Source organism: Eleutherodactylus coqui, chromosome 5 (assembly GCF_035609145.1).
Source record: "Eleutherodactylus coqui strain aEleCoq1 chromosome 5, aEleCoq1.hap1, whole genome shotgun sequence".
NCBI lineage: Eukaryota > Metazoa > Chordata > Amphibia > Anura > Eleutherodactylidae > Eleutherodactylus > Eleutherodactylus coqui.
The window spans coordinates 97,804,896-97,827,279 of NC_089841.1; the positions used below are offsets into that span (position 1 = coordinate 97,804,896).

Genomic DNA, 22,384 nt, shown 5'->3' on the forward strand with positions numbered 1-22,384 from the left:
TAGACTCATGTGCACATAAAGAAGATTGAGGCAACACTCAAAATGATCCACTTATTCGACCTAGCTGAACCCAAGAGCTTATCTCAAGATTTCTATGCCCATGTGTTTAAAAAAGCAATTCCTCATAGGAAAAAAATGCCGGGAAAGTTCCACAATTTCCATCAGCAAAATACTGGCCATTTCATTTTAGAGGTCTTTAAGTATGCATTTTCTTACCTCTAACTTTCAGTGAATTTTGTTAAGGGCTCCCAAATTATTAGGACATGGTAGAAAAACCCTTGATTAGCTACGACTTGGTGGCTCTCTCGCATTGACAAGCCTGCAATGCCATTCTGAGTCACTCTATGATGTATGTTACTGTGCTAGTTCCGGTGTGCAGCAGCTAAGAGAAACAACTGATTAACAGGTCTTCAAGAAGAGAAACTCCTGGAGACCTCTTTAACGAAAAAGGTGTTCCAGAATATTTCCTTAAAGACTATGGAAACCTCTGTGCATAAAAAAAAATCAATGCACTTATAAATTACCAATCCCTACAGAAAAGAGATGCATAAATCTGTTTTTTGGTGTTTTTTTTGGGGGGGGGGCTCCAGCTTTTCTTCTCCTGCATTTAGAAAGGCTCACACTTGGTTTGCAGTTCTCCTGCATTCAAGTTTGTGACTGGGGGTCTTCCCAGTACTGATCAGGTCTATTCTCTCTCTTCTCTCAGAGGCTGTGCAGCATAAGCACACCCACAAAATAATACACAGCTATCACTGATTTTATCTCTTCCTCTCTCCGAGTAGCTACTAGTCCCATTTTCCCTCACTACTAAGAGCAGAAAAGTCACCAGGAGTGAATTACAGACCATTGTAATAGTAGCTTTCTCTGCTCTATTCTCCTCCACCATTCCCCTGTACTGTCATACAGTCTACTGTAATAGCTCAGTGAGGAGGCAGGTAATGTACCTTCACAACATGGGAGCAGGCTAGGGGAGGAGTCAGTCAGTCTACTTAGACAAAATTGGCTAAGATTTCAGTCCTCCAGTCCCCAGTGCCTCGGAAAACAATACAAGTATCGAAAACAAACAATCAGAATTTTTTAATGAAAACCAGTCACAAAAAGCCTTCAATTCCAAAAACATTGATTTGAAAAAAATAAAAATACAAAGGTGTACTTGGCCTTCTAAAGGAGCGAAACTGCATGCAGCTGAATTTCACTTTCATTATTATGTTATATTATATATATTTTTTTATACATTCTATATATATATATATATATATATATATATATATATATATATATATATATATATATATATATGAAATACATATACACAAATATTACATTTTCATTAAATTCTTGTGATTGTTTTCTACAGTGTAATTAATGCTCGGCTTGATGCAATATCGGAGATCCTGTCTTCTGATACCACTGTTTTCAGCCAGATTCGTGGCTATCTTTGTAAGTTGCCAGACTTGGACAAAGGAATTTCCAGTATTTATCACAAAAAGGTAAGATGCTCTTCTCTCGTAACCAGGGATGCAGCATGCAAAGAAAATTGGGACTTGTTGGTTCTCTTGCGTTGGTGGTTGGTCAACTCCAGAATCTTCAGGATCAAGTCGAGGTTGAGAAGTTAGAAATAATATACCATTCTGAGTATGAACGGGTTCATGCTCAGATGTGAACATTGAAGAGGCTGCTGCACTTGCACCGCAGTCCCTTCAGTCAGTTGACTAGCAGGGATCTTGAGCGGCGGACCCCCACAGATCAGATATATTGATGACTTGTCCTGAGGAAAGGCCATGAGTTGTTAAAGGATGGGTAATCCTTAAAGTGTTAGATGTGTCTCGTATCCACAATGTGCAGTTCTAGCTCTGATTTACCAGACCCTGGCTGCTGCATATAGGCTTCACTGACTGTAAAGATTTCACACGCTGTGAATAAAAGCATGCCTCATCAATTCCCAGACATCCAAAGAAGTGAACGTCTGAATTTCTGAGTACATGTTCAGATAGACTGTCAGCAGAGCATCTTTCAGTTGGATAACACAAAAATATTGGAAGTTAAAATTTATTTTCAGCTGTGGTCTAACTTTTCTTTAAGGGGTCCAGAAACTGCACCAGTCTTGTCCATAAACCGTATATGGTATAGCATCTCTGCTGCAATCACTCAAATGGAAATGAGGTGCAATACCTGATCTGAAATAGATTGACGGTAATGCATATAAAAGACAAGATCAGCATTTCTTCCTACTTTTGTCTTTCTTCCAAACCTGAATCTACACTACTATACTGATAGTAAGCATTTGTTATAACCATAGGATATTTTATTCGTGTTAGATTGTGGGTCCAACTGCTGGTACCCCCAACAATCACTATAAGAGGGCGTCTATGTCCCCCAATATACATATCCAAGCGACAAGCGTTAGAAGCAGAGAACCATTGTGTGCGCTGCAGTTTAATCTGAGGTAGAACAGCTGTGTGCGCATGTTTAGCTGTTTCCAGATCTCCCGTAGGCTCTAGAATAGAGCACCGATGCTTATCTAGCCAGCTCTCTGGTCATCTACTCCTTTCTTTTTGGCACTCCGTTATGCATGATTAGCTATGTAGGACTCCTGCTATAATTAATGGACACTCCAGCAATCAGATCCCCATCACTTAAAGGTTTTACTTACATCTTATAGTAGAGAAGAGATTACTATAGGCAAACTCCACTTTTCCCAGTCGTCTCCACAACAGCACCACTTGAGATAACCTCCTCCTGATTGGACAGGAACACACCGAGAGGTTACTAGCTCCCCCCTCTCCCACCTTCCTCAGTGTTCTTCCTGTCCTGCCAGGAGGCAGGATCACAAGGAGACAAGGAGGTGCTGGTGGAGACACCAGCAAGAAGAAAAAGAGAAGAAAGAAGCTTACAGCGGATCGGAGGGCAGAGGGTGTCAGCCTGTCCTCCTTTCCTGAGGATCGGCTCTTGGGTGGTTTCCCCAGGCCAGATTCCTCCCACGGCGGCCCATTGGGGGTTCAAAGTGGGGAACACTGCTTTCTCCTCCGTTCGGGGTGCGGGCTCCTGCTCTTTGGTGCCGGCATAGAGCCGGGCGCGCCGCTCCCTGGCTTCCTTAGGCGTGGCGCTGAGGGGCGGGGGGCGCTGTCACGTGATGGGCATGCTGAAGTCAGCGCGTGGGCGTCTCGGGATGCGAGAAGGGGGCATGGCCAGGCACAGGAAGCGCCAAATTTAACAAAAGGCATAAAAAGGAATCTGAGAGAAGCCTAGCTGGATACTAAACTAAGCCCTGCTGCTGCAGGCTTATTGTCCCTAGGTGGCTGCAGTACAAGATCAAGATGAGTACTCCAGCACTGGACATTCCCGAACCAACTGCTACATCGGGGGTTGTAAGTAGCCTGTTGGGTAAAAGAATGTAAATTGTTATTTTACACAGAAGTATTGTTATGGTTATTTGCACTCCTCTATGTCTGTTGCCAGGGAGATAAGAAAGAATCCCCTCTCAAGACAAAGCTAAAAAAATGCGCAGAGTGCAAAAAAGGGTTGCTTTTCATGTTTAATAGACCAATATGCAAGGTATGTATAGCCAAACTAGTTAAGGAGAATCAGGCAGTTTTATGGAGGTCCAATCAGCTCTGACCTCACAAACTGCACAGCTGACTGCAGCATCTGGGTCCAGGCGCCCCAGGAGGCCTTATTGTCCAGAAAATATTCAGATTTTGAAAAAAAGTTCAGTATTTTCGGACTTTGAAGAGCAGCCAGCTCCCGAGGAATCCTCAGACAGACTACTATAAAAAATATTTCTTTCATCAAGAGGATTCTCCAGACGACATAAAATCAGTGAGGGCCACCCTCAAGATGGAGGAGCCCAGGAAGCCTCGCACAATTTAAGACAAAATTTTCGGAGGGTTAGGGGAGAGGCAGAGGCATACTTTCCCAGTCCATGGAAATATCCTAAAACCAATTTAGAAGGAATGGAACAAACCCGACGTAGAGTCCTTTACCACCCGGGGTGTCAAAAGCCGCTACCCGTTTGCGGAGGAGGTGTGCACAAATTGGGAGGAAATGCCCAAGCTGGACGTTCCTGTAGCCAAAGTGACAAAACAAACAACACTACCATTTGAGGACGCCACACAACTGAGGGACCCTATGGACCGGAAGATGGAGGGTCTCTTAAGGGAGACCTGGGAAGCTGCAGCTAGCCTGCTCAAACCCGGGGCCGCGAACAACGGCGCTATCCAACTCCGCCAGAAGAGTTTTATGGTTAAAATCCTGGTCAGGTAAGGCAGGCGATATCAAATGAGAGATGGAGGGAAACCTACTTTAGAATAATCCACGGAGCTATATATGGGTTTGACAAGCCACACAATCCAAAAGGTCCGACTAGACTACAAGCATGTCCTAGATGCGCACACCCAAAATCTGACTTCTTACATGGCATATGGCACTGCCCTAAAATACAGAACTATTGGGCAGATGCGCAAAAACTAATCCAAGATATAGGGGGACAGCTCCTTCAACTGACTCCGCAGACGTACATTTTCCAACATCTACCTAACCAGACAAGAAATTCTAAACTGACTCACACTATATTATTGATCAGCAAAAAATGTCTTCTAAACGACTGGCTGTTAGCAAAACCCCCACGCGCAAAAGATATTATACAGCAATTAAAATATCTGCTAAAGGTAGAACGGATAGAGATAGAAAGAAAAGTAGAATCCCAAGCCCCAAATTTTTTTAAAAAGTGGAAAAGATTTATAGAAAATTTCCTCAACCCTCAAGAAATACACGAATGCATGAACCAATTTACTAACACTTCATGGTACTACATCCAAAAAGATACAAACCAACTAGGATCCCTTGAGATTAGATGATGGAACACGAGTGGGAGGTCGGGTGCTGGTGAGATCTACCGCGAATAAGTTAAATGTTTATAGATATCAAGGTTTTTGTTTTCAAACCACTGTATTAAAATATTGGGGAATTAGGGGTGGGGGGACTTTGGGGGGGGGGGGGAAAGGAAAAATGGAAGATATAAGTATGACTGAAAATATACACATTGTAGCCACTGTACAGAAAAACCATGTTAACATCTATAGGTGACAACACTACTGTAAATGTATACTTTGAGTACATGACTTTTGACGTTTTCCAAAACTTGTACATGTATGATCTTCCTAACTGTCAATAAAAAAGAGTTTTAAAAAAAATCCTGGTCAGGTAACCCTGGCATTTAAAGGGGTTGTCCCGCGCCGAAACGTTTTTTGTTTTTTTTCAATAGCCCCCCCGTTCGGCGCGAGACAAACCCGATGCAGGGATAAAAAAAAACAACCAGATAGTACTTACCCGAATCCCCGCGGTCCGGCGTCTTCATACTTACCTTGTGAAGATGGCCGCCGGGATCTTCACCCTCGGTGGACCGCAGGGCTTCTGTGCGGTCCATTGCCGATTCCAGCCTCCTGATTGGCTGGAATCGGCACACGTGACGGGGCGGAGCTACGAGGAGCCGCTCGTGCCCCATTCAGCAAAGGAGAAGACCAGACTGCGCAAGCGCGTCTAATCGGACGATTAGACGCTGAAGATTAGACGGCACCATGGAGACGGGGACGCTAGCAACGGAACAGGTAAGTGAATAACTTCTGTATGGCTCATAATTAATGCACAAAGTATATTACAAAGTGCATTAATATGGCCATACAGAAGTGCTTACCCCCACTTTGTTTCGCGGGACAACCCCTTTAAAAGCAAGTTATGCTTGCTCCCCTTTCACGGGCAATTTTTATTTGGTCCGGATCTGGACAAGGTCCTTGAGAAAGCAGCCGACAGGAAAAAAAGGTTTTTTGGCAGGTGGAGTTACTCTAAAGGGGGTAAAGGGAGGAACTTCCTCTTTAACCCTCACCAGGGAAACCTGGACAAGCCAAAACCCTCACACCATCCCAGTTGGGGCGAGACTGGGGAGCTTCACAGACCGATGGGCCCCAATCTGCGAGAGCTACTGGATCCCCGACATTCTACAGCATGAATACCGAATACAGCTGGTATCCCATCCCAAGAGAAAATTCTTAACTACAGGGGGCTCAACACATCAATTGCGCTTACTCCAACAAGGGGTCCAAGACCTGTTACGTTTAAAAGCAGTATCTTTAGTACCAAAAAGAAGAATCCAGGTCACTACTCCAGGATTTTTCTAATAAAGAAACCATGTGGAAAGTCGCACATGATCATCAACTTAAAGCCCCTGAACACATACATCAAGTATCGGAGATTCAAAATGGAGTCTATATCCTCAATGGTGAAGCTAATAGGAAGAGGGGCATATATGGCATACATAGATTTGAGGGATGCATACTTCCACCTACCAATCCACATGGATTCCCAAAGTTTTCTCAGATTCGTGTTCAACATGGGAGAGGGACAAGACACTTCCAATTCGGGTGACTTCCCTTCGGGATTTTGTCGGCTCCCCAAATCTTTACGAAGATCATAGCAGAGCTAGCAGCCTACTTGAGACAGAGGTCGATCTCGATCATGCCCTATCTAGACAACATCTTGGTCATAGCAGAATCCAAGGAACTTCTAGTGGAACATCTGGCGATGACACTTCATCTGCTCCAATTCTTGGGATGGATAATAAATTGGGAAAAATCCAGCCTAACCCCCAGCTGAGAAAATCTGTTCCTAGGCATCATGCTCAATTCAGAGAGCCAATGCTGCTTCCTCCCCAACTCAAAGGTTCAGGAGATACAACTTCTGGTCAGAACATTTCTAAGAAAAAACACATGCACAATTCGAAAGGCCATGTCCCTCTTAGGGAGCCTAACCTCTTGCATTCCAGGAGTGACCTGGGCTCAAGCGCACACCAGACCTCTACAAATCCCAGTTCATTCAGCCTGGGACAGGAGGCAGTCCTCGCTAAGGGCAATGATGCGCATAGAGAATTCAGTAAAGGTGTCCTTGCACTGGTGGATGTCCTCTTCGAACCTGTTGAAGGGAGTTCTCTGGATTCAGAATCCGGCCATATGCTTCACAACAGATGCAAGTGCTATGGACTGGGGAGCTCATGTACGAGACTTGTTTCTGCAGGGGTCATGGCCCTCTGGGGTGAAAAACCAATCATCAAATTACAGAGAACTCCAGGCTATTTGGGAGACGCTTCAGCGGCTAGGGAAAACTGTGCACCATCAACATTTAAGAATCCTATCAGACAGTACCACGGTAGTAGCTTACATTCGGCATCAAGGAGAAACAAGGTTCCCAGCCTTACAAGATATCTCACAGAGGATCTTCCACTGGACGGAAGCTTGAGTTCTATCAATTTCTGCGACGCACCTAAAGAGTACGTTGAATCAGAAGACGGACTTTCTCAGCAGGAGACATATAGACCCCAGTGAGTGGTCTGTCTCTCAGGGAGCCTTCAAGATTCTGACAGACAGATGGGGGGTTCGGGTGGAGGTGGGGGCCACAGATCGACCTGTTTGTGGCAAGAGAAAACTACAAAGTAAAGGACAACTTCTCCCTCAAACCAGGGGATCAACCAACAGCAGTAGATGCCCTAACCCAGAGTTGGGGCAGAAGATTATCCTACGCATTTCCTCCAATCCCTTTTAATCCCGAGAGTGATCCAGTACTTCCGTTCCCAGAGATGTACGCTAATCCTAGTGGCTCCCTTCTGGCTGAGGAGGAGCTGGTTTGGGCTCCTAAAAACTTTAGCTTACAGAATCCAGTCTTCCTTCCTGCGCAAGTGGACCTTCTAACGCAGGGTCCTCTAAACCACCCAAAGATAGATAGGTTCCACTTGGCAGCATGAAAAAGGTAACGCAGACCTTACTGTCTAGCAGGAAAGCAACAACTAACAGTATCTACCAGGTTGTCTTGAAGAAGTATATCTTATAGGTTCGGGAGAGGAAATTCCAGGTTTCTTCCCCGGACATCCCCACAATTCTGGAATTTTTGCAGGAAGGTCTAGATATGGGCCTCTCCCCAAGCTCATTGAGGGTCCAGATAGCAGCCCTTAATGCCCTGTTCAACATCAAATTATCAGAAGTTAGGTAGGTCAGTAGGTTCATGAAAGCGGCAGACAGGTTGAGGCCAAGAACCACAAATCTATTCCCTGACTGGAACCTAAATTGGGTCCTCAGGGCCATGTTGTCAGACCCATTTGAACCAATAGAATCGCTCCCAATCAGAATTCTAACGATAAAAACAGTCTTCTTAGTGACTATTACATCGGCCAGGCGGGTTAGCGAACTACAGGCTCTGTTTATCCGCCACCCCTTCCTCAAAATCACCAATACTAAAATAGTGTTTAAATCAGACCCAGCTTTCATGCCGAAAATGTCACCTTTTCATAGGATGTAGTGATTCCCTCGTTTTTTGATAACCCTAGGGACGCTCGGGAAAGGGAATTTAACTGTCTGGACATCAGGAAAGCAGTCCTGCAATACATTAACACCACGAATCAGTGGAGACGGGACGACAATTTGTTTGTCCAATTTTTTTGGCCGAAATAAGGGAAGGAAAGCACAAGAAGCTCCATAGCTAGATGGATCCGCCTGGCTATTACAGAAGCTTATAAGGCATTAGATAGAGGTCCCCTCGGAACTTAAAGCCCACTCCACAAGGGCAGTAGCCTCTTCATGGGGTGAACCTAGATCAGTGTCCGTAGAACAAATATGTAAGGCCGCAGTATGGAAGAGGCCGCATACTTTCATTAAGCATTACAGGGTAGACGCGCGGGCAGATGAGGACTTGACCTTTGGCTGTTCGGTCCGCTTGGCAGCAATTCCCACCCTGAAATTTTTTTTGTTTAGTTGGTACGTCTCAGGTGGTGCTGTCGTGGTGATGACTGGGAAAAGGTAGATTATACCTACCCGATAATCGGGTTTTCAGTAGTCTCCACGACAGCACCTGTACATTCTCCCCTGAAGGAAAATATATCATTTTAATTTCCATTTATGAAGAGATAAGTGAAATACCAGTTTCAGTAATGATTTTAGTTTAAGCTCGTACCCCAGGCAATTAGTTAGAAATCGCTGAGGAAGGTGGGAGAGGGGGGAGCTTTTAACCTCTCGGTGTGTTTCTGTCCTATCAGGAGGAGGCTATCTCAGGTGGTGCTGTTGCGGAGACTCTTGAAAACCCGATTATCGGGTACATATAATCCACCTTTTTTAAACCTTTTTGATGCATTCAGTAGTTGTAGATTAGAATCGGATTACAAACTGCTGTGTACAACAGATAGGAAAATGGGAAGATGGAACAATATCTCTGCAGCGCCAGCTATTGGAAGTCAGCATTCCTGCAAGTCAACGTTAAACTTTTTAAACAAGCCTTATAACAATGACTGGGAATTGTGAGCCAAAGCCAGAATAACCATACACAGATGGCTGTTTTAGGGTGGTTGCCCTCATCAGTGTGCAACATGTTTTTGTCCTTGCTAATGAGAGGACTATGGATGTGGGTCAGAAAGGGTATTGTTTTTCCTTTTAAGGAGAACATTGACTTTCAGGAATGCTGCTTTCCAATAGGTGGCACTGCAGAGATATTATTCCATCTCCCTTATTTGCATATTACCCCAAGGAGCATGCATGGCCTTATAAGTCTCCTCACACACCTTCTAGGTGCTCCTCTTAGGGAGAAAAGCTATCCTTCCTGACCAACTGATAGGAACACATGATAAGAATGTGATTGTCAGACTGAACGCTTAGCTATCTGAAATCTGCCATTACATGTTATCAAAACTGCATTTTTCATGATTGAAGGGATGCCATAAATCTGTATAATGCAGTAGCTTAAAGGGGTATTCCGAGGCTTTTTAAAATATTTTTTCTGTTGCTAACTTAAAGGTCATCAAAAGATGATCAGCTGGGACTCATCACTTGGATCCCTGCCTATCAGCTGATTTCCGGGGCTGTTATCACTGCAGTTAGCACAGAAAGCTCTGTCTATAACTCAGCTTCCTGGGTTGGTCCTGTAGCACAGCATCCAATGAATTCAATGGATGGTCCCCAACAATCTTCAACAGAAAAAAAAATAAAGTCCTGGAATAGCTATCTTAAAGGTCATCAGAAGCTGATCACTGGGGGTCCACTGCTCATGATCCCTGCCTATCAGTTGATTGAGGCTTTGCTGCTCGAGAGTGCTGTGGTCTCTTCTCATACCATGTAACCAATAAAAATTACATTACATGCTATTCAAGTAAATGGGACTAAGCTGTCATACTAGGCACAACCACTATACAACATACGGCACTGTGCTTGACGTAGACTGAAGGGAAAGGGAAAAACATTTTAAATGCATGTCCATATGCCGTAGACTTGTATATGGAAACCTCTTATACATGAAGCTTAAAGAGAATTTGTCACCTTTAAAATCCCCCTAAATTAATCAGTGAATGGCTTAAAAAAACAAATATTTAAAGTCTCTAACTTTATATTTCCAGTCACTTCGTTCCCACACAGTAAGTCCACAGAAGCAGTATATCGAGGAATCCTGAACTTGATAGATATAATACAAAGAACTCCTTCACCAGACTAATACACGCGTCCAGCATCCATTGTTGTCAATGGAAGCTGGCTGTCACGCTATACTTCTGCTGTAGCACAGCGGAAGTATTGCGTGATGACGCGTCCCCGCCTACTGACGGCAGCGTCATCCTGCACTGCCGGCGCGTCACGTGCTATACTGCTCATGCGCGGCAGCTCGCCAGGCAGGACACGCACAACGGATCCGGAGAGGTGAGTATGGGATCTTTGGGGGGGCGCCATGACTGTCTCAGCAGCTGAGCTGTGCTATGTCTGTGGTGACAGGGAGTACTTACAGCAGTGCTTTACATTGTGTAATAGAAGGGCATGCAGGCAACTGTAATTAGAGACAACGGGGAGATTTATGATGGCACTTTACTTTACAATGAGACTTTATTTTTTTTAGTCTAAATGGCTCTATTCTTATGCCTGGCTGTGTCACTTTTTTCTTTTTGTCTAAATTTATGGGCATGCTATAGGTGGCGCAGCAGTTTACACCTGACTTATAACATGCGACTTTTTGAAAAGTCCCACAGCTGTTCCAGTGCCGAGGAGCTGTACTTTCAGCAAAACATTTAACACCAAAGAGGAAAAAGATATTTGCGCCTAATTATACATGCTGCATGCAACTCTTTGCTCAATTCGATGAAAAGTAGATTGGTACTTAGACTAAAAGTCTCATGATAAATCTCCCCCAATGTCTGTTAGAAGGGCGAACAATCATGGGATTTGCAGTCTTTACATTGGTGATCCCATCCACAGCAAGACCACGATGATGCTGTACAGAGCTGGCCAAGATGAGGAAAATGAAAAATAATGGTGGCACCATCTGGAGAGCATTCAAACACATTGTAGTTTTTTTTAGAATAGTTTTCTTAAGCTTGAAAGCCCTTTTAGGATATTCATGTGCCCAGACAACAATTTTGTACATATATCGTTCAGGCAAGAAAATCAAACCTATCTAATCAAAATTTCTGCCATATTTCCACACAATCAACAGTTTTTCAGCCAATTTCTATCCAGTGTGCATGGCCAGCCTAAATTTTAAAGCTGAATGTCCTTGGGTTTTAATGGTAGAGACTAGAAATGAGCGAGCATACTTGCTAAGGACAATTGCTCGATCGAGCATTGTCCTTAGCGAGTACCTGCCCGCTCGGAAGAAAAGATTTGGTTGACAGCGGCGGGCAGAGAGAGCAGGGAGGAACGGAGCGGAGATCCCCCCCCCCCCCCCCCCGACCCCCCTCCTGCTCACTGCCGCAACTCACCTCTCACCCGCGCCGGCAGCCAAATCTTTTCTTCTGAGCGGGCAGGTACTCGCTAAGGACAATGCTCGATTGAGCAATTGTCCCTAGCGAGTATGCTCGCTCATCTCTAGTAAAGACCTTTCACTCTAAAAGCCACTTATAATTCTGCATCCTATATTTAAAGAAGAATGATAAACAGAATTATCCTTAATAGACACATTATGTTATTCAATTGGCTCTTGAGGGATTATATTTGTAGGTGTTTTATTTCATTTATACAATGTTCTATTTAATTATTGTATGTGCAGTAATATAAAGCTGATGAGGTTGGTTACATGCAGAACAATATTCTATATTGCATTATTGTAACGTTGTATAATACACAGTGGTCAGCTGTACTTGTGATCTAACTAATTACTAAGTACTATAACTAATCCTATACTAATTGTCTAGACAACAATACTGTGAGAAGAGAACATTTTATTCTCCTTGGATAATGAAAACAAAGATCTGGTACCGTGTTAGCCAGTAGAGCAAAATGTGATTGTTCTCAGCAAGAGAAACGACGTAATCTTGTAGATATGATACCTTTTAATGGCTAACAAAAATACATGATGTAATAATAGCGAGCTTTCGTACCAACGCAGGGTACTTCTTCCGGCTTAAATGGATTGGATCTGAAGAGGCATGCATATTTATACACACTTATAACATACATACTTATGACAAGGCACAGATATGGATGTGATTGGTTCGCACTTAAAAGGAATTCTGCAAACCAGAAAACAAACTTTTTTTGTCTAGGCACTGATAGCGGAGTGAAAGTTTTATGGTCTCTAAATTACTGTTGGAGGTGGGGGAAAAGGTCAACAGGCTTGAATTGTTATAAGAGATACACAAACATTTTTAGCTAAATACTGATAAGGGAGTGAAAGTTTATGGTCCCTGAATTACTGTTGATGGGGGTCTTATCTGTGCAATCAAGTCTCACACTTCCCATTCACGCATAAATCCTGGGGAATAATTTAACCCAGTATTCAGCGTGTCAAAGGTTGTTATCAATTTATACTCCCAAATTCTTCTGTGGTTTTGTGACTTGAAACCACCCTTCAATATCAAAACTCTCATATCTCCTATGTCATGTCCATGGCTAGAGAAGTGTTCGGCCACAGGTAATTCTCTTCTTCTGTGTTCAATCGTGTGGCGATGAGATCTCATCCTGGCTTTCAGTTTCTGTCCTGTTTCTCCAACATAAAGACCCCCAACAGGACATTTACTGCACATGATCAGGTAAATACATGATGCAGTAAATGTCCTGTTGGGGGTCTTTATGTTGGAGAAACAGGACAGAAACTGAAAGCCAGGATGAGATCTCATCGCCACACGATTGAACACAGAAGAAGAGAATTACCTGTGGCCGAACACTTCTCTAACCACGGTCATGACATAGGAGATATGAGAGTTTTGATATTGAAGGGTGGTTTCAAGTCACAAAACCACAAAAGAATTTGGGAGTATAAATTGATAACAACCTTTGACACGCTGAATACTGGGTTAAATTATTCCCCAGGATTTATGCGTGAATGGGAAGTGTGAGACTTGATTGCACAGATAAGACCCCCATCAACAGTAATTCAGGGACCATAAACTTTCACTCCCTTATCAGTATTTAGCTAAAAATGTTTGTGTATCTCTTATAACAATTCAAGCCTGTTGACCTTTTCCCCCACCTCCAACAGTAATTTAGAGACCATAAAACTTTCACTCCGCTATCAGTGCCTAGACAAAAAAAGTTTGTTTTCTGGTTTGCAGAATTCCTTTTAAGTGCGAACCAATCACATCCATATCTGTGCCTTTTCATAAGTATGTATGTTATAAGTGTGTATAAATATGCATGCCTCTTCAGATCCAATCCATTTAAGCCGGAAGAAGTACCCTGCGTTGGTACGAAAGCTCGCTATTATTACATCATGTATTTTTGTTAGCCATTAAAAGGTATCATATCTACAAGATTACGTCGTTTCTCTTGCTGAGAACAATCACATTCTCCTTGGAATGACGGTGTAGATAATTCTGGCATAGTTTTATTAATGTTACTTTCTGACACCGACTTTACAATTACATCTAAATTACAAGTTGATCCTTGGTAGGAGGACAGATTGTAATATGCACTGCAGCAGTAATTAACCACTTCACAATCTCACATAAAGAGATTCCATTTTCTGCTATACAGTTCAGGAGTCTGTTAGATAGTATCTAGATGATTCCTTTACTGTTGTTCTCTGGAGTGTGTGTGTATGTATATGTATGTATGTATGTATGTATGTATGTATGTATGTATATATATATATATATATGGCTAAACCAACAGAAGAGTAGATGTGCTCTATCTTTATACAGAAAGGATTTGTTCTTAGTAATCAACACATGGTTTCCATCCTTCCATTCCTCTTTCTGTCTGTTATAAGCCTATTAAAAAAATAAATAAATCTCTGGACCTGTCCTGTCCTGCAAACTATCAACTTGTCTCCTCCATTTCTAAACTCCTGAAATGCTTGCTCTTCTCTAATCAGCTCTTCTCATGTAAAGGCCCATTTAGACTCAACGATTATCGCTCAAAAGATGTCTTTTGAGCGATAATCGTTGTGTCATTTACATCGCAAGATGATCGCTCAAACGTCAGCCAAGTGCTCCAGCAAATGATGCGGAGGACAAGCGGGGGGCCGTTTTTTCTCTGCATCCAGCTGTTCCCCGCTGGGAGCGCCCGGCTGTTATACAACTGAGCGCTCTGAGCTGAGGATGCAGAAGACTATCGGGGTGTCCCTGCTTGTCTTCTGCATCCAGCTGGTACCCGCACGTAACAGCCTGGCTGTTATACAACTGAGCGCTCTGAGTTAGGATGCAGAAGACTAGCGGGGTGTCCCTGCTTGTCTTCTGCATCCAGCTGTTACCCGCACGTAGCGCCTGGCTGTTATACAGCCACGCACTCTGAGCGGAGGATGCAGAAGACAAGCAGGGTGGCCCCACTTGTCTTTTACATCAAGCTGTTTTCTGCACGGAGCACCCAGCTGCTATACAGCCTAGCCCACTGTGCGGGGAATGGAGAAAGCAGCTAAATAGCTGTGTTCTTCATAACTGGCCTGTCATCAGGGAGTGGGATACAGCTGAAACAATAGTATCAGCTGTATCCCGCTGTGAATCTCTGATAAGACTCGTTGTCTTTCAGCATGCTGAAAAACGATGAGCTACAAGATAATGAGAAATGCACAATGTAAGTGCAGTTACACACAACGATTATCGCTCAAAAGATGGCTTTGAGCGATTTTTGAGCTATAATCGTTGTCTAAATGGGCCTTTACTCTCTTCACAGTCGTTTACAGTCTAATTTCAAAATGCTACATTCTATAGAAAGTGTCCTTACTAAAATCTCAAATTATATCCTGAGGGCTAAATTTAATGGCAGCTACTCTACTAATTGTTGTGGGTTTGTCTGCAGTGTTTAACCCTGCAGACCACCAACTCCTCAGTATGCTTCACTCTATTGGTTTTAAGGATGCTACTCTTTCGTGTTTAAAAAAAAAAAATCTTACCTAAAGCATTAAAAAATGCACACACAAAAACCCCAACACATTTAATTTCCTCTTTTTTTCTTTGATCCATTCTTGTTTCATAAAACAGATATAACTAAGAAATATATAAAGGAATCTTTTATATCACAGAAGTTCAGTCGCTTCCCCCACCTCCATAATCCTGTGTCTGGCTGTAAGACAACCGGCTGCAGCAGGAGCCTCCCCCCCCCCCCCCCCCCGCCCCCTCTGCCATTATCTGCAGTAGGAGATCTTTCAGCCCTGTCCCCTTATTCCTCTTTTTAGATGAACTGATTCTCGTTTGAACCAGTGAGTGATGTCACCGCTAACTTGTGCGAATTGTTTAGACAGGCAGATCATTGTTGAGAATCGTTCAATTCTCATTCCGTGTTCCACATTCCTATGTGAAACACTGAGTGGAAGAGTTTAAATGCAACGAGAAGCGACTGGACCAATGATTATTTTCTTGAGTGCCTGAAGTGAACGATAAGCGTCGTCCTTTTTTTTTTTTTGTTCTAAATCAGGTGCTTTTACACAGAACAATTAATTGTTTTTGGTTTAGTGTTCCTTTGAAATATAGAAAAAAAGAAAAAGTATATGAAGAAATGAGTGTGTAGATGGATCTGTAACTACTATGTCTTCTGTTATATTATTTTCCCCGCAGCCCCTACAAATTTCCTTTACATTTAATATGCATCAATAAGTACACAGTTGCCCAGTGGTGGCTGACATGTTTGATATCCAGAAATCATTTCTATTCAACGTAGCACAGATTGCGGTTCTGTCTGGGGTGTTTTTTCGTTGTTTTGTTTGAAGAAGTACTTTAAATTGTTTACAAAAGCATCTCTAAAAGAAACATTCTCCCTGCCTGCAGAATCAAGAGTGACAGCTCCTCTCCCTGCTAGCGTATAGGGAGAAAGCTGTCGGGCTTCACGCTGCAGGTGGTGACAGCCGGCACGGCCCACCGCTTTGACTCGAGAGCTCTGATAGCTGAGTTCTGAGTACAAGCTTCTGAGTGTGTTTTTTCTGGAAGGCAGTAGCATTTCAGAATAAATTATACATGGGCTGAATGGGAATATTTGTCCTGGTGCCATGCTGCCTGTGGTTTGGGCAGCATGAACCTGGTGACATGTTCCCTTTAAACTGCAGGCGGGGGTTCCTGTGTTTGAATTTGCACTGATTACATATCTTCGGCATTCGCTATCAATAGAACCCAAATAAACACACTCTTTGCTCTTTTAGTTTTGAATGAAGCTGGTTGGTGAAATAATCCATTCATACCAAAAACTATTTTATAGGGCCACTCCAGCAAAAACTCATTTTTCCATCACTGCACCCCTTATTTGGGCGTCTCCTGTGTATATTACACCCGCTTCCATGCAGTGCAGCCCCCTGTCTGATACACTTATCGGACGATATATTAATTTTTAGATTCTTCTCTTCTTTCTCGTCTTCTGTTGTGCTAGCAGTCCCATGATGCACCACATGTTCAGTTTAAGACAGTACAATTTCTGCATCCTGGGAGGACAGTGTGATATCATCATCGTTGATATTCACTTAAATAAGCTACAGACTAGAAGTATTCAGGTTGGAAAGGGTTAATTATCATTATAAATGCGTGAAAGGCGCATTTTATCCTCATTAGTAACTGTCAAAAATTGGTGACCTTCCCTGTGAAGAGCTTGTGTAGGTACAGTCCATCATATAGAAACTCTGGTAACTGAAAGTTTGACTCTTGGAGTGAACACAAAGCCAAGTAATTCCCAGGCAGTCAGAATGAGATCACATGACTCAATTGAAGAGAAGGACTCCAGGAATTCTCAGATAGAAAGGAATAACAAACTACGGTAATACTAGCTAACATATATACATTATACTGTGGGGCTAGTTAAGTAATGAGTGGGGAAAAATATTGCTAGAGGGGCTCTTTAAAGAAACCATCACTTTTATGCAAGGGAACAGCAATATCATTAATTTTCACTTTATCACATTATTTGAAATATACTGCCGTAATTGGTATGTTGCTTGCTTATTAGAGATCACCTATAATCTTGTTAGAAGCTTTTACAGACTGAACACATGTTCTCTCATCAATATCAACTTTTTAGGGAACCCAATTGTTGCTGTCTCTTCATAACAACTTCAAATATTGATGTAATTCCCTGCTGCCTGCAGAATATTCTATTGACTACGCTTACTTAGCAGTTTTTGCCGGTATAAGATGTGACAAGTTACCCTGTTAGTTGAGGCTTTTCTGCGATCAATAGTTTTAATTGCTTTTAAAGGTGACTATATTTGACAAATGTTTGGATTAGATCAAGTTCTGAGAGCACTCCGTCTTTGAAACTACATATTTTATTATGTCATTTTCTTTCCAGTGTTCCCCTCAGGAGTTCTTCTTAATCGTCAACACATTGTGCAATTTAGAAAGCCAACTTCAAGTATTGATTCCTGCCGTCAACGCTCAAGTTAAATCCACTTTGTTGAAAGAGATTTTTACGGAAGTCCCACAAATTCTCAGTCCGGTGCAGAAGTTTTTACAGGTGTTAAATGAAGAAGCTGCTAAGTAAGTGCCATGTTAATACATAGGCTTCTCTCAGCAAGGTTCAGATTTTGAGATTAAGAGTTTTTGTTCGTAGGGCTGGAAATAAGACTGACCTCTTCAAGGACCTCACAGACTTCCCGAAGATACTGGAAAGGAAGACTGAGATCCAGGAGGTCATTTCACAAATTCAAGGTCATCTGAAAGAAATCCGTCTCATATTGAGAAATCCTTCGTGCTCTTATACCACAGTGTCTGGACAAGAGGTAACGGAGCAATATATACAGAAGTAATAAGTATGTTTGTGTTCAGTTTTCTGACATTTTGTATTCTCAATGCTTCAGCTCTTCCAGAAGTAATAAACCCTCATTAAGCAAACTGTTTTCCAGCACAGGCGGTACACAACTGATGTACCATGAATAACACACTTTATTAATTTGAGCTGCGTAATTACCCGTAAATAATGCTTTTGTCTAATTCACATTATACTTGTGTAGCTAGGATTATATAATGAACAAGTAATTCCATATGGAGTGTCAGTGGCACAGTATGCTGTACATGTGCAGAATTACTGCCCACTGGATCATCACTTTGCAGTTGTATGTAAAGCTTTTTTCTCTATACAGACCATGGTATTTTTTTCACACAGACATGTTGACTTTCATTTTCGAGCTTGACGCCAAACCTTCGCAGCTCCTCTAGTTGTCTGGGTTCGGCAGCTAAGCATCAGTAGGTGGGGCCCTATCACAAAAGAGATTTTATACCAGCAGCACTCACTTATTCCCAAACAGGGCAGGATCTGCAATGCAAAGCCTATGGAAGCGGGAACCCAGACTTTTGGTTCCATAGAATATCCATACAAGAAGAAAATTCACGGCAGCAGCAGAACGATGCAGGAGATAATAAAGTACCTTTATGCCTCTATTAACCCTTTCCAATACAATTTGTATCCTGGTTTTCCCAGGGGGCTTACTCTTTTTCTGCCATTATACAACGGCCCTATATGCTGGCTAAAGCCAGTACTGCGTGAGGTGACACTTTGGATAGGCTCCAACAGCAGAGAGGCTGGCAATATACAGTAAGAGAACCCCGATGGACGTCTTCAAACATCAGAGCTGTACAGCCTTAAATCATAATGTCTTCAGAGGTCAGACAGTGGATTATAAAGGGTTAAAACATGGTTGCAACGTTTCGACCTTTGATGTTATTAGGTCTTTATCAAGCATAGCATACCATCACAATACATTGAATATATATCATGTGTACAAAACTTTAGCCAATAGCCATCTGCACAATACAGTTGAAAATACTAAACCTAATTACACACTTCACATGTTACAAACATACATAATTACCCAACATGTGTGGGGTCCGCCATAACATGTACAGTTCGCGTCCCATCAACTCCCGGGCACATGCGCTGGATTTCAGAGATCACACGAGAACTAATAGCTGATGTCAAATAGCTTAAGGGCCAGTGCATCCACTGCGCATGCGCGAGCATACAAGCTCACGCAGGAATACCTTCTCTGACTTAGACAGAAACTGTTGCCATAGTGACTGACGCTCAATCCACAACGTCGACACTATAAAGCGGAGTACATAGGCTCATAAACCAAGGGTGTATACCACAGATATATACCCGCGCTCAAACATGTACCCACATGCAAATGCTACAGATACTTTAAGATGGCTAATTAATCCCTCATATATCATCGGGGTCTCTCGTTCCAACACCCCGATTATCAATCAGTGATTAGTTAACCCCTTCCCTGGCTTTATTACCATAAAGCCACATAGATATATCTATGTATAATCCCGGAATAGAACCGCAGATCCCATCCAGGTCAACTAAATGTTTGTACAATTGAACCACCCACAGGAAGCATTTTAACCATATTCCCATTATTAATGTATAGGGGCAAAAAACCTAGGAGTATAAATCACAGAGAAATACCCATAGAACACAGTGGCTACAGAGCAGTGACATCACAAATTGAATAAATTCTTTTATGCAGAAAAAAAAAAATCTTAATCATATAGCAGACATAAAAATATATCAAAGTAGCAGCGAAGCAGATCAGCAACACAGGACAGCGGACCAGGAACGCATCAAAATTCTCAACAAATCTGAAAAACGATAACAAACACATAACTAATTAATTACACATAAAAGACATTTAAATAATATAACCACATATAAAAACAAATAACACACCTAAATACAAGAGAACTCCCTACAAATGTACCATATATGGATACTCTAAATTCAAGCCCAGTGGAGCCATGGTACTGAGCTCATAGATCTAATTGAGTTCTTTCCATTTCAACAGACCCAATCTATCACCCCCTCACGGTAGGGGAGCTACCCAATCTATAATTCTAAATTTTAGTTGGCTGACAGAGTGTTTAAATTATTTAAAATGCTTCGGGACAGGTAAATCTTTTTTATTGGTGCGTATCGTACTTTTGTGGTGGGCTATGCGGTGCGAGCCTCCATGCTCGTCTCCCCAACATAGCCCAGGACACATGGCATGTAAGTAAATACACCACAATAGATGTCGCACACGTCAATCTCTCTTTCAAATAATATTTTTTCCCTGTTAATTGGTGTCTAAAATGATCAGTCTTTACGATGTTTCCACAACATGAGCATGTCATGCAGGGAAAGTTACCCTTCTTTACAGGTAATATAGTGCGCTGTACAAGAACTGTCGCTGAGGGTACAAGGGGTCGCACCAACTTGTCCCTAAGATTTTGACTCCTTTTATAAGCCATCATGGGTGATCTAGTAAACTCCGGGACCATGCCACAGCACTTACCAATAATTGGCCAATGTTGTTGAATAATATTTCTTACTCTACCACTCTCTGGTCCAAAAGTTGACCTAAAAGGAATTTTTGCTTCCCTAGAGGTTTGAGTTTTAATAGTCAATAATTCTGCTCTTGTTAGGTAGGTGGGGCCCTGGTGTTTCACATAGTTCAATATACTTACATATGACAAGAAATGCAGTATACACCCGAAATGCAGTATACACCAGTATCTGCTGTTTTGTGTTGCAAAACTGTTTGCCATATGTAACCATGCAGAAACAGTTCTGCATAGGAGCAACAAAAGTATTGCAAAAGTGTGCATATATTTTCCTGCATGTTTCGGTGACTTAAACTTCAGTTCTCCTATGACTTGGAATATCAAACGTGTGGTAAGAAGGACATCACAGCACTATGGATGGATTCAAGCAAAACTGTCATTGGATACAACCTTGCCTAAAGTACTTCACAAAGAACAGTTTAGATGGTGAAGTATTTGGGCTGATGAAGGTCTTTTGTCTAATGTAGCTGTTCAGCTGCAAGGTGCTGAAAGATAGACAAGCCTGTAAGTATGCAGAATAGCTTTGTCAGATTAGTGGCCTCTTGGAAACTTTTATTTCTTTAGTGAAGCTGTCCTCACTATATAAGGTAGCTGTATATATTTTTTTATGCAGTGTTTAATCTTCATTTCTTCTTAAGTGGGTGTTTGAAGGAATAACTGGTGCCACTGTCTGCCTTGCCTTATGATAATAGGCCAAGAGAAAAACAAAAGTTGTCATACAGTTGCAATCAAAACTATTCAACTCCAGTTACAAGTTAGGTTTATTTGCAAAGTGTACAAGCTTTCAGCTGTTTGCAAAAAAAACAAGTGGTTTGTCCAAATTGAATACAAAATGCCACTTATACATTATGCATTGCCAGACATCAGCTACTGACAGCGCTCCTGGGGATTCTTAGCCCATTTCTCATCTCATGGCAATGGCCTGCAGTTCTCTATTCTTGGTTTCGAATATAGCAGTCACCTTCTTCCAATCCCCATCAAAGATTTCCTGTGGAATTTAAGTTGAGTGACTGACTGCCACTCTACGATCTTCCAGGACAACTTCTGAAACCAAGCCTTGGTAGACTTTGAGGTATGTTTTGAGGCATCACTGTCCTGTCGTAAAATCCAGTGATTCCCAAGCTTCAGCTTCCTCGCAGAAGACGTTACGTTTTCTCCTAGGATTTTCTGACTCTTGATTGAATCCCTTTAGCCCTCCACATGCTGCAGATTTACAGTTCCAGAGGAAGCAAAGCAGCCCCAGAATATCATTGAGCCACCGCCTTTCTTCACATCTTTAAGCAAGGTGTTCTTTTAAGCATATGCTTCATTCTTCCTCCTCCAGACATACCGCTGATCCATAGGCCCAAAAAGATTGTTTTGTGTCATCACTCCACAGAACCGAATCCCAAAACGTCTGTGGCATATTTGTATGGTTCTGAGCATATTGGAGTTGACTTTTCTTGTGTTTTTCGATCATTAGACGCATAGATCTTGGACTTTGGGTATGAAGACCACCAGCATTTACTGTGAAAACGTAAACCGAGTGCCTGCTGTCACCAATTCATGCTGCAGGTGTTTTGCAGTCTCTTGAGGGTTTTTGACCACCTGCCTCCCCAGGAATCTGGTGGCAGCTGTGATAGCTTCCCCTTTCTGCTC

The 22,384-nt window shown here is 42.4% G+C and overlaps 1 protein-coding gene across 1 annotated transcript in view; it reads left to right on the forward strand.

Annotated features, from left to right (window-relative positions):
- MSH3 (mutS homolog 3) overlaps window positions 1–22,384 on the forward strand; it is a 167,247-nt gene that overhangs the window by 87,126 nt on the left and 57,737 nt on the right. The window contains exons 13-15 of the mRNA XM_066602947.1: window positions 1,358–1,490; window positions 17,712–17,899; window positions 17,973–18,141. Of these exons, the coding sequence (XP_066459044.1) occupies window positions 1,358–1,490; window positions 17,712–17,899; window positions 17,973–18,141 (490 nt within the window). The remainder of the gene's footprint in view (window positions 1–1,357; window positions 1,491–17,711; window positions 17,900–17,972; window positions 18,142–22,384) is intronic.